Source organism: Saccostrea cucullata, unplaced genomic scaffold (genome assembly GCF_032062105.1).
Source record: "Saccostrea cucullata isolate Sc308-1 unplaced genomic scaffold, CSIRO_AGI_Scuc_v1 ctg2263, whole genome shotgun sequence".
Classification (NCBI taxonomy): domain Eukaryota; kingdom Metazoa; phylum Mollusca; class Bivalvia; order Ostreida; family Ostreidae; genus Saccostrea; species Saccostrea cuccullata.
In genome coordinates, this window is record NW_026921474.1 from 116558 (window position 1) to 134008 (window position 17451).

The 17451-nt window shown below is 33.3% G+C and overlaps 1 protein-coding gene across 1 annotated transcript; it reads right to left on the reverse strand.

Moving 5' to 3' along the window:
- Window positions 1–358: 358 nt before the first annotated feature.
- Window positions 359–15113, reverse strand: LOC134260071 (uncharacterized). Its single transcript, XM_062742656.1, has 8 exons — window positions 14870–15113; window positions 13516–13580; window positions 4642–5031; window positions 4375–4531; window positions 4109–4231; window positions 2216–2353; window positions 1855–2004; window positions 359–1452 (listed from the first exon to the last, which is right to left on the reverse strand). Exons 1-8 carry the CDS (start codon window positions 14949–14951, stop codon window positions 1280–1282), a joined length of 1278 nt encoding a protein of 425 aa, XP_062598640.1. The 5' UTR covers window positions 14952–15113; the 3' UTR covers window positions 359–1279.
- Window positions 15114–17451: the final 2338 nt, after the last annotated feature.

The following is a 17451-nucleotide window of genomic DNA, read 5'->3' on the forward strand; positions in this document are numbered from 1 at the left end:
ATAAATATCGTTGAAACATTTACCGAGTTAATCTAATCAAATCAATATATATAAAATAATTTACTGTGTTGATCAGAAATTACGAAGGTGTATTAACAGATTATCTAGGTATATAGAATCGTTTTCTTGAACGAAAATTTCGAAGTGATCTAGAAATTCCAAACATGTGTTCTTTATTTATATCCCCTCAATGTCTCCAATCCTAGGATATCAAGGGTTTTGTCGGTGCTGTTGAGTTCGAGATAAAGGTGTTTGACTGTACTTTTATAGAAGAAACAATCATGTTTTCGGTATGTTTCAACTAATCTTTAAGGTAAATGGGTTTTTTTTCTTAGTATATAATTAAAGTTTTAACAAATAACTTTTTCGTTGAATTTATTATTTATGAAATTCAATATCAAATCACAAATATGTTAATTTTTAATTGACATTACATGAATAATTGTACATTTGATTATTCCAAATCTACTAACTTAGAAAAATTGAAACTTGACTTTTTAACAACAATTCATAGATTCTATTCTGATGAGATGTACTAAGATTATTACAAATTTAAATCTTCCTTACAATCATGCAGTGTGCAAAACAAAACAAACAAACAAACAAAAATAAAATTATTATAAATACATGACTGATACATGGATATTCTTAAATTCACTGAATTAATGAGTTAATAATAAGATAAGTTGAATCTATAAACGCTCCCAGCCTTAACAAAACATCAATATTTTATTTCAGAAATACGTAATTCATCATAGAAAATTATTACCTTCATTCTTCTGTCAAATAGCCTGAGATATAAAGTCAATAGATATTGAACAGGAAGATTCGTTACGAGATTATTTAATAGGTATGTCCATCCCTAATAAATTCAAGATTTTGAATTAAAAAAAAACCCTTTAATTTACTCTTGTAAATTTGACATAGGCATGAAAACTAGATTTAAATGATTTAATAGAAAGATAAAATACTATTTTTGCCTATTTAAAAATGATAAATAAATTTAATGCAACAAATAAGCATTTTTTTGGAATAATATGAAATAAATAACAAAGTGTACAATGTGGATGATAAGTTATCAATTAAATTTCTCCTTTAAAAAAAACATATGTACAACGAATTAGTCATTATTTGTTTGTAAAAAGTTAAATTCAACGTGTCTCCATTATTTCATCAACATCTAGCCTGTTTCCCTGACAGAGTACTCGTAACACAACAGGGACAGGGAACCAGGCTAATCTTCAGACACCACTCCGTCCGATGTGACGTCACTATGACGTCACTGACCACTCCCTGCCCTCGCTTGCTGGTACCTGTAGCATGTATGGCAACAATAACTCCTAATTTCACTGTCGTTGCACGCCGTTACTCCGGCGTAGTGAATGTAATCCGCACAGTTCAGCGTGCCTCTCGGTGTGTTAATCGATACTGGCTTATCCCCATACTCACAACCTGTTGCAGATAAAACGTTGAGTATTAGCTTTGAAATTCTCTTTGAAAAAATATTATTAATTTGAAAATAATAATAATTACTTGTTAATTAGGTTCTTCAATATGTTATTTTTACATACTATCCATATTTTTTTTATGAAAAACATAGAAATAACGAAAAAAAAACTATAACAGTAATATGAAAATTAGTGAAAATGCAATATCCGACTCATAATCAAAAATAAGCAAAAAAAAAAAGTCTTGTTAAAATGAACTACTAGTAATATATTTGCTTAAACAAAGTTAAAGAATAGAAGTAATTTAGTTTATATTTTTTAAAGAAATAAGGAAAAAATCACAGCAATTTTCATTTCAGTGTAAGAATTCGTGTGTGAGTTATCTCTCTTTCTTCAGTTCTCTTACCCGCTACAGGGCTGCGGACGCTGTTTCTGATGTGGTCACATGTTCTACAGCACACCTGACTGACTGAGCTCTGGTAACAGTTGATCCTCAGCTGACCGTCAGGGGTATACGGTGTACAAAGCTCAGGGTTCTGATCACCCCACCGACAGCCTGGAATTGTTAATGACGTACCATGTCACATTGAAGAAAAAATTATAAGGACGAAAAAAAAATTTCAAAATGACAAAAAATGTTAAAGTTTCTTACCGCTTTTAATTTTCTAATTTAAGACTTAATTTGATTAAGAAAGTCTTTTTTTCCTGGCTTCTACAGAAATGATTTTCATGGAAACAAGTGTAAGTAATGTTGAAGGCGCCATTACCTGGGGTAGAATCGGTTGCAACTCGTGGACATGTAATACAACACAGTCTCTGATTCTCTGGTAAATAACATAGATGGCGCTTCTGGTTGACGACTGTACAGCGGGGGGTCAGGTCACCATAGGCACAGTTTGAAACCCCTGGAATAAAATTCCGACAAACTTAACTTTTCGTACAAGATGATAAGAAGAAACTTCGTTTTCAACGGAAAAATTCGTATTATGAGGCTGTTAATTTGATTTGAACTATAAGCAAGAAGTCTTAATGAAAACAAGACTAGTTAAATCCTAATTTATATTGAAAATGAAATGGTGTACATGATGAAAGAGAATTAGCGTTAACTTTTGAATCAAACTTTTGCATTAAAACTGACAGACAGACGGACAGAGAGACGAATGGACTACCATTGAGATGCCTTTATAATAAGCTCTTTTGATTTTTGAACAAAAGAAGCTAAAAGATCACCTCACGAAACAATATTAAAAGAATGCTTTAAACTTCTGTCTCAAATTTGATAGGGTAACCATATGCACTTTACCGGTGCCTTACTGCATGTACTACTGTCTTTGAAGTTCAAGATGTCGACAAACTCAACGGCGACAGGAATTCGCGACAATTAGTTCCTCATTACTTCCCTCTTAAGATCAATTACCCGCTGAGTAATTTAACGACATCAGCATGTGGAAGTGATCTATTGTACGTATCGTGAACTACTGACCTAGAGATTCTAGCGGCCAATCGACTTCAAGGGCAATGGTGCGTGACTGCGACCAATCGGCTTCAAGGTCGACGTCGCAATGACGCGCGACATCCGGGTTGATTTCAAAAAGTTCTAAATTTTCCCAAAACAAATCTTGGCGCTTTTGCTTTGTGATTTGTCGACTAAATGCTAAACACTTCTTTCAATTTGATAGGCAGTGTTATTTTGAATCAAATAGTTATCATTTTAATAATTATTAAACACCTTTGACAAACTTTTCCCGCATAAGTTTTATTCAGTTACGTACACAATGTGGGTTTTCTGGTGGTATTTTAATTGCATTTCAGACATTGCAAACCAAGAAATCCGCATAATTTTCGACTTGCAAACTGAACAGAAATTGTGAATCGGCGGAATTAAGGGGGCCGACTATAGTTTCCATTGCGCAATATTTCGCGCATCATAGTAAAATGGAGCTTATTTACTGTTTTAATGCAACTTTTTCGCTTAATTATTAAAATTAAACAAAATTAAGAAATTATAGGTATAAAAATGTAATTACAATTTGATATAACGGATTTTTTAACCGATTTTCAATTGATAGGTAGGTTGACGTCGTTGCAGTGTGTTTTTGATGTTATGATAATCTGTAGCTCTTAAAGAAAGGGGTAATAAAAATATTATTAAAGAAAAAGTAATGAACATACGCTCTTGAAATTTAAAACATAGATATTTGAGAATATCTCCAATATTTTTATAATGTTTTCATTTGAATCCTCTGTGTACGTCATATTTTGTAATACTCTATAAAAATAGTAAAATTTGCTAATTCTTTGCTGTATTAACTGACGTAAGTAGTTTGAACAAAATTTCTATTGTAGTATTTGTATAATTTGCATTTTCCTATATAATCCAATAGTAAATATACCTGTATTTTGAAACGGTCCCTCAAACATAGATGGACGGTAGATTTTCCCCAAACTTTGCATGTACACTGAAGTTAATGTAAGCTATATATGGTATAAAAATGAAGAGTTTCGCTATTGTAGTTTTCACACAATAAAACTATAGTTTAGACCCGTGGAAACTCCAGAAAGAGAATTTTTATCAAACACTCTTTAACCGGAAGTTTTGACATAGTTTTCCCCCTTATCTACGTGTGATTGAGTAAATTTGGACAGTCCTAAGAGCATACCTGTGTTAAGCTGACGTAAGTATTGAGCGCACCGATCACAGCAGATTTCCCGGGTTCTGTCCACATAACAATCGAATGGCTCAATGTTTCTACATTGGTAACTTCGGTCTCCATATTCACATCCTGAAATGCAGCAGGTTATATTGTGAACTAGTAGAAGTGTCTCGATTAAAAGACCAATAAAGAATTAGAACTCAAGACAAGTAACAACTTCTTTGTTATTAACTTAAATTTGACGTTAAACATTAAAAGATGTTCTCACTCGCCTCTGTTGTAGCTTTGTTTGACAGCAAGGCACGACTCACAGCAGTCTTTGGAACTTCTTTCATACGTGTAACAAATAAACTTCCCTAAACTTCGGACGGCCTCATTGCACCTTAAGCCGTTAATGTAAACGTCATACCCGCTAGCCGCCGGACAATTCTTCAATGAGAAAAAAAAATACAGTAAGGCCTGTTAAAAACATCGTTCATAGAAAGAATCAATGATGAAAATTACAATTATGAAGAAAAAAAGGTAAAATAAGGTTATACCGGGTCATTGGACATTCTGCCGGTGACAGGCGACGTTCCGCGGCCCCTGCTTACAGGATAAACCACAGAACCGCTTCCAGACGGATAATAACTACCGCCACTGTTTCTATAAATAGTAGTTCCGCCACCCGTGTTACCAGGATTATAATTAGTATAGGAAGTTCTTCCCCTGGACTCGTGCACTGTTTGCCTTGAAGTGTCCGGTCGACTGTTGTAGATCCTGCTGCTACTTCCAGAATCTGTTTGGCCTGAACTGCTTTGTCCTTGTGAAACGTCATATGAGCGATATTCGGGTTCGAAATTCGGTATTTGAATTCCTGCGTCACTTCCGTATCCTGTTGAAGATTGATAACTTCCTCTTTGGTTTGATCCACTTGTCATTGGAAGGGGCTTTTTAAAATAGGAAGGAAAATTTAAGTAGAGAGGATATTATAATTCAAAGTAATCATATTATTATGCAACAAGCCCTCTAAAATATTTAACAGGTCTCTGCTTCATCCAGTTCATGTTGGAGTCATGATATGATTCTACTCTACTCTACTCGAGGAAGGCTTGGTTTTTTAAGATTTGCATGCTTAACATACAATTTGAAAACGTCCCCTTGTTCGTACTAGTAAAACTTACATATTATGAGTGACCTTGATTATTTTTTATAATAGTAAGCATATTCAGGATCAGGCAATCTCAATAAAAATGGCAACTCGGATTTGAAATAAAGATCTAGCAAAAAAAAAAATAATGATAATAACTTGTGTCTTATTTTAATAAATGTTTTTTTATAAGAATGAATTTAAAAGCAACCAATCCATATATATTATTTGAGGTAATAATGAATAGATGAAGAAGTTATATAGAGGATGGGTGACTGGTATTCATTTTCGAACACCTCTGTAGTGAGCAGTTGTTAATGTTTACATCTAATCTAAAGCATTCACATTTGATATGTTGTGACGTAAAACATCTACCGTCCTCCATAATGAGCACATGAATGTCTTACAGTAGAACACTGTGGAGAACTTAGCGGGTTTCTAGAAGTTAATATCTGGGAAACAATTAAATCATTAAAAGACAATAAGTGGCTTATTACTTTTGTAGAACTTTTATTGCAATCAAAGAAATGAGAGATAAGAGGTTCAAGAACTCATTGGGATTGAGACCTCTACCAGAAAATCTACCTTCTCAGATTCAAGCTTAGAAATGCACAAGGGAAAGAGGGTCAATATAAGAATGTAAGGGAATAAGTAGACGTATTGATTATGAACTTGTTCGATCATATTAACTCATACTTCATTCTGTGAATTAAGCAGTTTAACTTTTTTTTTTTGAATTGATATAAATAATTTTCGAATTCTGAACAAGAGATTGATAATTTTAATTAGACTACAGGTGCACCATACATTAATTTAGTTTAAACATTAAACATTGTTTAATGACTTTTCTAAATGTTATGAACTCATTTTCATTTAAATCGATTTTATAAGGATTTTCCTTCCAAGGATTTTGAGGTAATTGACAAGAGATACCTGTGAAGTAAGAAGATAAATCATTAAACAATTTCTTTTCCCCTGTTACAGAGATACAAAATGTAACGATAACAACTTTAAAAGCTAGAAGTGCAAAGCTCTTTTAAAGAAAACGATGTATTCTTTATCATTGTGAAGCTCAAATATTATTATTGGCAAGCAATAGAACCACAACCGAATAGATAACGCTGTACATAATTTCTTATCTCACGTTGGAACTTTTTTAACCGTTTATAAACTGTGGTACATTGTTCGGAAGCGTATTGCTCATTCAGATAAATGTTTTACAAACCAAACGAAAGGGCAGTAATGTCGGCTACATGTACACACAATTAATGACAAATTACTATAATGAATCTCCATCATGCGCAGCTATGTCTTTTTTTTCAATCAAATTTTTGGAATCTAAGGAATATGAACTGTAAAATTACTTAATTTCGTTGGTATTAATTTTTAATGTTTTAGTGTATGAAGAAACTCATGAATTCATATCTACAATACAACAAGCAAATTCAAAGAATTGTGGTCCCCCGCTTTCGGTGTCTTTGTGGGTGAGATGTTATTGTCCCCCGCTTTCGCGAAAGCGAGGGGACATTAAATCTCATTCGTCTGTCTGTCTGTCCGTCTGTCCGTCAGTCTGTCAGTCTGTCAGTCTGTCCGTCACAAAAACTTTATTTTTATGACATATTGTGTGTAATATGAACATCCTATCATATGTCATTTATTTAGAAAGTAACTCTGAAGTTGATTTTTTTGAAGGATGAAAACACTAATCCTGACCGTTAAAAAGTTATGGCCAAAGTAAAAAGTTTTTTAAAAGTAGGTCAACTCCAAGGTCAAGATCAGAGGGTCAAAGTTGTTGATATCCAATGAAAAGTTTTCTCACAAGGATTACATATGTGAAGTATGAAAGCCCTAGCCCTTACTGTTTAAAATTTATGGTCAAGGTTAAAGTTTTTTCATAAGTACATAAATCTTTAAGGTCAAGGTCAAAAGGTCAAAGTTGTTGATATCCAATGAAAGGACTTGCCACAAAGAATACACATGTAAAAAAAAAGTCCTAGTATTTACCGTTCAAAAGTTGTGACCAAAGTTTAAGTATTTTTAAAAAGTAGTTAAAACTCCATGGTCAAGGTCAAATGGTAAAAGTTATTGGTATCCAATGAAAGGTCTTCTCAAAAGGATTACATATGTGAAGTACAAAAGCCCTAGTCCTCACCGTTCAAAAGTTATGGTCAATGTTAAAGTTTTTTCATAAGTACATAAATCTCCAAGGTCAAGGTCAAAATGTCAAGGTTGTTGGTATCCAATGAAATGTCTTGCCACAAGGAATACATATGTGAAATATAAAAGTCCTAGTATCTACTGTTTAAAAGTTGTAACCAAGGTTAAAGTTTTTAGAATGTAATTAAAACTCCAAGGTCAAGGTCAAAGGGCAAAAGTTATTGGTATCCAATGAAACGTCTTCTCACAAGGATTATATATGTGAAGTACGAAAGCCTTCGTCCTCACCGTTCAAAAGTTATGGTCAAGGTTAAAGTTTTTTCATAAGTACGTAAATCTCCAAAATCAAGGTCAAAAGGTCAAGGTTGTTGTTATTCAATGAAAGGTTTTGCCACAAACAATACATATGTGAAATATGAAAGTCCTAGTACCTACTATTCAAAAGTTAAGGCCAAAGTAAAAGTTTGGAATTTTTGTGTAAAAGTGGGTCAAACTCCAAGGTCAAAAGGTCAAATTTGGTGGTACCCAAAGAAAGGTCTTGTCACAAGGAACACACTTGTGAAATATGAAAGTCATAGCTCCACTAAATCAAAAGTTATGGGCAAGGTTAAAGTTTTTGTGACGGACAGACTGACAGACTGACAGATTGACGGACAGACGGACAGACAGACAGACGAATGAGATTTAATGTCCCCTCGCTTTCGCGAAAGCGGGGGACAATAACTTCCTTTACTTATGCAGCAATATACCTTCATCACCTGCATACGGAGTTTATATCTCAGTCTCAGTTGATTCGAAACGCAAGAGCATACTCTATTGTCTTCCCACAAATTTTTATTTAATAGAAAATTTGGTGTAATGAGTATTTTTAGTCATAACACCAAATGTTCTATTCAATAAAATTTTGTGGGAAGACAGTATGTACAATTTTTAAAAGGAAGTAAATTATCGATAAACAATTTAATGAAAAAAGAATATCAGCAGTATCGTTTAAAGTCATCGTTTCGTATGTTCTATGATCGATACAATGACCTTGTCAGCAAATACAAGTTGTCATTAAGTCAAATGGTGACTGAGTTTTCCATACTAATTGTTAGTCCATTATTTACATACTGAATTGACGACGGATTTTCCCCTTATTTCCCAATCATGATAAGGAGCACATGGCGGGTGTGACCGGTCGACAGGGGATGTTTTTGAACTCCTCCATGGCACCTGACCCAACCTCTAATGTTTCGGAGTTCCGTGTTTGCTCTGCACCTATTTTGTATTGTTTATTGGACTTCTGAGCTTGAATACTATTCGTTTTCTCCATGCATATATTTTTAATGAACAATTTTTAAATTAACAACTTAAAACTTCTCTAACAACGAACCAAGTTCCCACAAACCAATGTTTTTTTTAAAGCACGAATAATTGACCCGACGATATTAAGAAATTTCACTGTAATTTCAAATGTACCCTCATTGTCTTGGTGAAATTAGTGTTTCAGGTTAACTTTTGAAATTCTCTCTTGGTTCTTATCAGAACTAGAGGCCATACATTCAGAAAAATGGAATTTATTCTACCTGAAAATGATTTATTAACTTTTAAAAAAAAAATTAAAGGAAATGTCTATTAATTGTTATGTCAAAACCAAGACTAAGCATTTATTGACAACATAGCTGAAGCATGGGAAAGAAAGAGAATGAATTGTCATGCTTTCATCAGAAATTACAAAAAAACATTGACGTATTGTGGTAAAGAACTTTGAAGAATACTTTTAAATTATTTTCAAGTATATTCCTTAAATTTTGAACCTCTAGTATATCTTGTATTTCTGATGCATGGGATAAACATGTAAACAAATTTGATTCCACCACGAATAAAGATCCTATGAAATAAATGTCGCCTCAAGTTCTTGAAAATAATGTTCGTTTGCATTGTTGGCGTTATGACTATAGGCTGATCAAGAACTATGTATTTCTATATATTTGGCATTTTTGGCGGCCCTTAATTGTATGTATAACAGCCGATTTTTTTTTTCGTACTTCCACCGATATTCCATGAATTAAACAAAACTAACATTGTTTAAAAAGGTATGTTGTGGAATATGAAATATTAATATATGGAGAATGAAGTACAAAGGCCCATTTAAACAACACAAATTATCAGAGGAACAGACAGGGAACTCTGAACCAACAAAACTGGGATCAGGGGCTCGTAACATAAAGCTTGCTAAGTTTTTGACTTAAGTAGGGTCGTAAGTACGTTTTAGGCACAATCTTAGGACCTGTCTAAGTACTACTTAAGTATGTCTTAAACCGTAACATAAAGCGAACTAAGCTAGGTCTTAGCTAAGTCAAACTTATGTTTAAAATATTTCATATGAGCCAACCTATGTTTTTTGATTTTATATAGATATATTGCTAAAAGTGATTCGGTTAGGGTTTTAATTCATTACATATTGAAGTTGACGTCCTTGCCTATTGGTTTAAGTTATGTTAGATTAGATTTCGTATTAAAATTTATAATTATGTTATGAATTAATCGGAATGTTTGGAAGCAAATACCGCACGGTCAGAAAGTGGCGAGTTGTGGTTCATTGTAAATTTACGGCAATTATTTTATCACCTGAGATGTTTTCAGTTTTCCTTTTGTTTTGACAAATGTTCACTTACCCTGTTATTATCGCAGACAAGAAAAGATAATCGACCGTCTATCTACTTAAATTTGAAACTCTAAAGAGTTCAATACATGTTGAATCCCCGCTATGTATCAGGCCATGCATGTCAGAAGCAAAAACTGCAGAAGTTTTATGATATACTGTCATCATCCTCTTTCTTTTCTGTTTTTAACAAATCATTTCAACTCATTTTTTCAAAACGAACATACAGATCCATGGTTTATTTTACTTCTATAACCGAGGTCCCACTAATTTCAGACGTATCCCTAAAATTAAATTTTTTATTTACATGTATGCTCTGTTGGGAGTGATATTGGAATCAGTGATCAACCCCCCCCCCCCCCCCCCCCCAACGAAAAAGTAAAATTCTTAAATCGGCGTCAAATAGAGATAATTATTTTCTTTAATGCATAATATGAACAGAGGAATATTTTAACATCGAAAGTCAACATTAAATAATTATAAATATATGTACATGAAAGTTAAGATATACTTAAGTCACCTCTACCGGCCGCCTAAGTTCTGCTAAGATTACCAAATCTTAGCACGCTTCTAGTTACGGTCTTACGTTTTAGACTGTACTTTAGTCCTACTTAAGCACGGTCTTAGACTTAAGTAGCCTTTATGCTACGACCCCCAGGTGTCAGGGAATAATGAACATCCCCTGTAGACCGTTCAAACCCCCCATGTACTCCTTGTTATGATCGCGAAATAACAGAAAAATCCGTCGATATATGAGGGACGTTCAATAAATAATGTCATCGGTGCTCGGAAAGAAATCAAAAAAAAAAAAAAAAAAAAAAAACGCTTTTCTATGATTTAGTCTTCATGATTAAACTAAAATATTCTCTTTTAATGAAAACACATGTCCGTAACATTTTTATTCAATTTCTAATTGTTTTTAGAACACATTTTTGAGCATGACCCTTCGTATACTGGAATATGGCAGATCCTATGATTTGCTGTACTTGTTTTTTTTCTTTCTGATGGTTGTTTTTCTAAGTTTGGGAAATGAAACAAGTCAAAGGTTGAAAGATCTGGCAAATTTTGTTAGTGTGACAAAACATTAACCTTCTGTTTTTATCCCCAAAACTTCTTTACTCTTCATGGCCTGTGGGTATGGAAGTTGTCATGAAGAAATGTAATGTAGTGAATTCCTTATTCTGTATTCTATGATTTCCTGTACTTGTTTTTTCTTTCTAAAAGGTGTTTTTTCCAAGTTTAGGAAATGAAACAAGTCAAACGTTGAAAGTGCTGGCCAATATTTTTGGTGTGACAAAACATTAACTTTTTTATCCCTAGAACTCCTTTACTCTTCATGGCCTGTGGGTTTGGACGCTGTCATGAGGAAATATAATGTAGTGAATTCCTCTTTCTGGCTCCTTCCTCTCATAAACCACTCACTTTTTTGCAAACATTTTGTTTCTAGACTCTTACAGAAATTGAAATTACTCCCCCAATACGAATTTGAACAACAAGACCACTAATATTTGAGAAAATAGCATATAAAACTGTTGTTGTGCTTTTGCAATCCTTTGCTCTTTTCAGCCCTTTGCTGTTTTGTCAAGTGTATCTCATTGTTAATTTGTTTTGAGGGTTTAACTCTTTACAACTTACTGAATTGTTATGTAACATACGCTTAATGTCCACGTCATAGAAGTAGAAATTTACCATTTCCCCGCAAGCACCCTTTAGCGTGGTACACGTTTCTCTAAAGTTTAGCGTAAATAATATTCTGACGTTATATTTTAATACAAAAATAACTTTTCTTATTTTAGGAGATTTTTGCAGGTATAAAATAGAAGGAAATTGGCATTTAATTTAAGTTTAAATGAACTCTTTAAAGTGCGTGAAAATGTGAGATTGCGGGGAAACGGTATATGCGTGATTTTGCGTTAGAAATAAGAAAAGGTATATGCGTTAAAATGCGTGACTGCGGGGAAGGGGGTTAAAGCAAAATGGATTCAAGTTTCACTATCTGTTTGAATTTCAGACAAACATGGATAAGAACATTTTTTTAAATTTTTAAATAATTGTTTAGATTTTCCTACACGCTGTCGTTTTCACTCATTTTTCAAAATATTGGGTTACCTTTGAGTATTAAACTTTTTTACTATCGAATTTTTCTTTAAAAAAGAGTGCATTACCCCCAAAATGATGTCTATCAAATTTGCTATGTGCCTTAAAGACAATCAAACAATATCAGTTATAATTTGTTGAATTTTTGCAAATATATATTGGTTGTTGTATGTCCTTGTAGCCAAGGACGGCACCCATTTTTGATGCTCATTATATCATTTTTGTTCATTGAAATCCACCTGCTCATGTGTGTATAAAACAGGTATTGGTTGCTGTAATTTTCACATATTTCAGTTAATATATCTTTGGGATTCTTAACAATTTTTACTGCAGCTTAATGAAGCGTTTATTTTCACTCTAGTTTACTGATTCTTGACTATATTCATTTTAAATGCAGTGTCTTTGAGTAGCCCTTATTTTCCAGCTCCTCACAATGGAATTATGTGATGAAAAGTGGTCACTTAAACTGTTATCAACTCATTAAAGATTCAATAATTAGAGAAAGTCAAACTTAATGGCATATGATTTCTATGTTATATGTCATCGAGCTGATGACATTCTTTATTGAACGTCCCGTATAATGGCCTAACAAGTAGTATGAAAAATGACTAATGATATGTTGTATAAATTGCTAACAATGTCATTATATCGACTAACGAATTTACGAAAGGGTGACTTTACACCAGACCGTAGATATTCTTGTTTCGTCGACTTGTAAGTCAATAAATTATCCCTTTTTAAAAATGTTTATACGTATAGCATACACAGGCGTGTATCGAATCAACTTAGAGATATAAACCCTATATATGCAGACGATAAGGGTATATTGGTGTATAAGTATAAGAAGTTGAATTTGAAAAGTAAGTCAATACGTTTATCATATAAAGCTAAATCTAAACCAAGATCCAGTATTGTTGAAATATATCTTCAATAATTCTGAGTTTTGCATATTGAACGAAGAGTACGATATACATAATCCTTAAAGTTTGAATTAGAGGAAAGAGGTTAGATCTGTAAGATTCTATAGGTGAATAACTCCTGATGCTTTTTATCATGGCTTTGGATCGAGTTTCATATCGATACTGGGTTTTCTGAACAAATTTAAAATTATGTGCAAGAATAGGAGAAAGCTTAAATGTTAGTTTTGTATTCGAAACAGTGGCAGAAGAAATGTTTATAAAGGTAGATAGTACAATAAATACTTCCCGTTAGCTACAGATACTTTCTAGTATTCAAAGTATAGAAACTGAAAATGTTCTTATAGTAAGGATATTTCATGATTAATCAGAGAAAAACACTGAATAAAAATAAAAAGTGATGAAAAAAAACCCGAATACGACCAATGAGAAGGACCCTGGAAGAATACTGAGTATGTATACCTACCGGTAAGTCATTGCCATCTTGGGGTGAGCGACGTACTCGGTCTGGTTTTTCCCTTCTCTGAACAACTAAAACAAAAATGATGGAGAGTTTTACTCAAGAGTGTAGTTACATCTTACAGTATATATCGATAAGGAAAGGGGATATATAAAGAAGCGTTTTGTAAAAAGAAAACAACGGTGTTATATAATAATGCTTCGATCAAACTAAGAGAATACAGGGAATTTTCGTCCACATTTCTGTCCTTTCACACGTGAAAACAATTCTGTCCAAATATTAAATTCGCTCAGTCACAGTTTTCTTTAGTTTCAATGTGAGCTAAGAGAGTTTGACTTGGATGTATCATTTCTGGCCTTGAATTCTTAATAAAAGCCTTCTGGTTGTGTTATCAAGTACAAAACCCGAATCTTTGGAACAGGAGTTGTAAACATATTCAAGGATATATCAAAGGTTACTGAATCAGCCAAAATATTAGACAAGCGCATCAGCTAAAGAACCATAATAATCATTTATTTTACGCCTAGTATTCATTGACCGCAAAATGCACACTTCAAACGTCAATGTGACCACGATTCAGCCATATACCAATTAGTAAACAACAAACCCACAAAACTCTACACAAATTGTTTAATAGGCGAAAGAGGAAATAGGATCTTGATTTCTGCATTATTAAGGGTGCGTCTACAGTTAACGATGTGTTATTTTTTTTAACTTTCTGTTTCTATTAAAGATTTATTATATTTATATTTATATATATAAACCAATTTCCAGTATGCTTAAGCGAGTTAAAGAACCGGTGTTTTAATGATTGTCCTAATAAAAAAAATCTTTCCTGATTAGTGAATATTTCTGAGGTCTATCAATCAACTTGCTGCATGCATTTAATCTATATAATACCTATTCTATTTTAAAATCAATTGAACAGTTCAAAAAGGTCTTGTTCGTATGGCTTCGAATAATATGTTACGTCTGAAAAAAGATTTTAAGACATACACCATAGATTGTTTCGTCGAAAATGTGCACCGCAGAATTTGGTAAGATTATATAATATTATTAACAATGAAGTCCTTTATGAAGAAGGAATTCTGGGGTTCTCGTACAAGAATAGGTTAGAAACCTGTTCAATTTTTAACGCAGTATACTAGCTATACCACGATAAAGATGATGATATAAAAGACTGGTCGTAGTTGGAATGAATATTAATACATGTGTTTACTTTACATTTGAAAAACTTGTACATTTTTCATATAATAATATGGTCTTCATAACTCAAAAAATAACCAAAAAAGAAATAAGAAAAAAAACCATTTATGGTAGTAATTGATCTGAATAAAGTTTAATGTACTTTATTACTTACTTTTCCCGACTCCAATACTAAGGGATAAAACTACCGACACTAAACATCCCAACTGAAGAACAAAATAAATATTACGGATCATTTTGATAAAAATCAGTTTCTTTTTTCAAAGTTTGTATAAATAAAGTGCCCCAGAATCACATAATGAGGGGTCCAATCACAAATTAATATCGTCACAGGTTCTTCGCCGATTGCCTGAAATTAAGTGATCTAGCTAGGCACTTGTAGTGATGATGATCGTATATAATGTGGTATCACTTAGTGAGAACTACAGGGGTGTGTGCAACGAGAAGCTGCCAAGTGCAACTACAGTGGCAGCCGAAAATGAAACACCATATTTAAGTGTGATATACAGTTTATGAACTTTTTAAAAGTGTATGGCACAAAATTCTTTTGGTTTAGTTGAATAGTGGTAGCTTCATATCTTTGAATGATACGCATATACTGAGGAAAAAACTTCTTTGTACATGTACACACAAGTACTCTGAAGTTGAAATTAAAAAGATACTCGAGTTTCTGATTGGCAGACCAACAATCCATTGGAATTCCCATGGGTACCGTTGCACCCCGTTATTGGCAGACCTATTTTTATTCTCATCGGAAGTAGAATTTGTTCAAAAACATATGTGAATAGAAGATATTCTCTGTGGCCTTCAACTCGCCATTTATAGATGTATTGTCAATTAACAATGATTAATTATTTCCATTCTTATGTCGATACCATATATCCTGGTGAGTTTGAAATGAAAGCTACTACAGAGTCTGACATAGAGTCCATTTCATGCTTGGATATTTTACAAGAAAAATATTATACTAAAAAACTAACAAAGCTTTGATTTACGTGATGACTTTTCAATCGTCAAGTTCCCTTACTTATGCAGCCATATATACCCTTATTGCCTGCATACAGGGTTTATACTTCTCTTTTGATTCGATCCGCAAGAACATGCTCTATGTATTTACAATTTCAAAAAACGAGGTGAGTTAAAGACAAACAAGTTGATGAAATAAGGATATCAGCAGTTTCGTTTAAAGTCATCATTTCGTAAGTTTTATAGTCGATACAATGACCTTGTCAGAAAATACAAACGACTGTATATTGAACTCAATTGATGACTACTATTATTTACATACTGAATTGTCGACGGTTTCCCGATTATGACAAGGAGCACATAACGTGTGTGACCGGTCGGCAGAGGATGCTCACTCCTCCATGGCACCTGTTTCACCTCTGGGGCTCGTTTCTCAAAAAGTCGTAGATTTTGGCTTAAGTTAGTCCGACTAAAAAAAATACGCCAAAATTTAGACGGGCCTGAATCGCGTTTCAGAAAGCGGTGTAAGACTGGGCCTAAGACTAAGACCTCTCCGCTAGGTACTAAGCATGCGCAGATCGCAGATTTTATTTGGTTTAGAGACTACAGTGACATGTGGCGGATCAAATTAATATCACACTTGAACCTAAATAAAGGATGTAAAGCACAGGAAGCACGAGCACACTTGCATGTTTTCCCCTTTCACCGTCTTTCGAACAGATGTATTACGCAAAGCCATTTGTATTTTCAAGTTCAAAGCATTTACATATATAGTAGCGGATTCAGAAATCTTGAAAAAGGGGGCAGATTGGGGTCGGGTTAGGCCCCCACAGCCACACTAAACAAAACTGACTGAGTAAATCTTTTATTATAATTTTGGACACAGCCTCCCTCCCCCTCTACATCCACAAGTGTTATATTAGATATCAACATTAAAACCAAATGATGTACATACAAAATTATACATACATGTACTTGTGAGAATTTGGAATGAAAAGTAATTTTCCTATGAGTAAAAGCCATATATGGCTAGGGGCTAGGGGCTGGAACAGGCTCGTAGCAAAAGTTTTGAAAGTCGGGGGAAGAGGGGGGGGGGCAACCAGTATCTGAAGGAAATTTTTTCCGTATTTAAAATACTTTACGCAGGTAGAGAGTGAAGGGATAGAGCCCCCGACCAACAGGCGTACTGTCAACAATTTATCAGTTATGAAATCATAATTATCATAAAAAGAATTATCAAAACATGTATAAGAGATTTTTTTTTTAAATAATGATCAGTTGTCTTAAAGACCTAGATATTTGGTTTTCCTTGGCTCCATTTTTTTGTTAAAATTTAGACGTCAATAAACTTCAATGAAATTTATGTTTTGTAAAAGAATAAAATTTATATATTTCTTTTATCTTTATATTGATGTATTCATTTAAGTAATATGCAGAGAATTAAAGGTTTCAAGTGCCTTAGTTTTAAACAAATCTTCAAAAAATGACAATTTTGACACAGTAAGCGATGATTTTATATACGTGCGACGCCTTGAACAAGAAAGAAATTTACACACGTAAAACATTTTATGAATGGGTTATGTACAAACACCATTTGCATTATAACACACGCATTTTTAATTTTAATGGAAATATTTTAGAAAATTTATAAAAATTACTAGATTTATTGCCTGTAATATGGTTCACAAGAATTCGATTTAAAACTATTAAGCTTTTGCAAGTCATTAAAACGATTAACACATCTACATGCACTTCTCACCTCTCGACAAT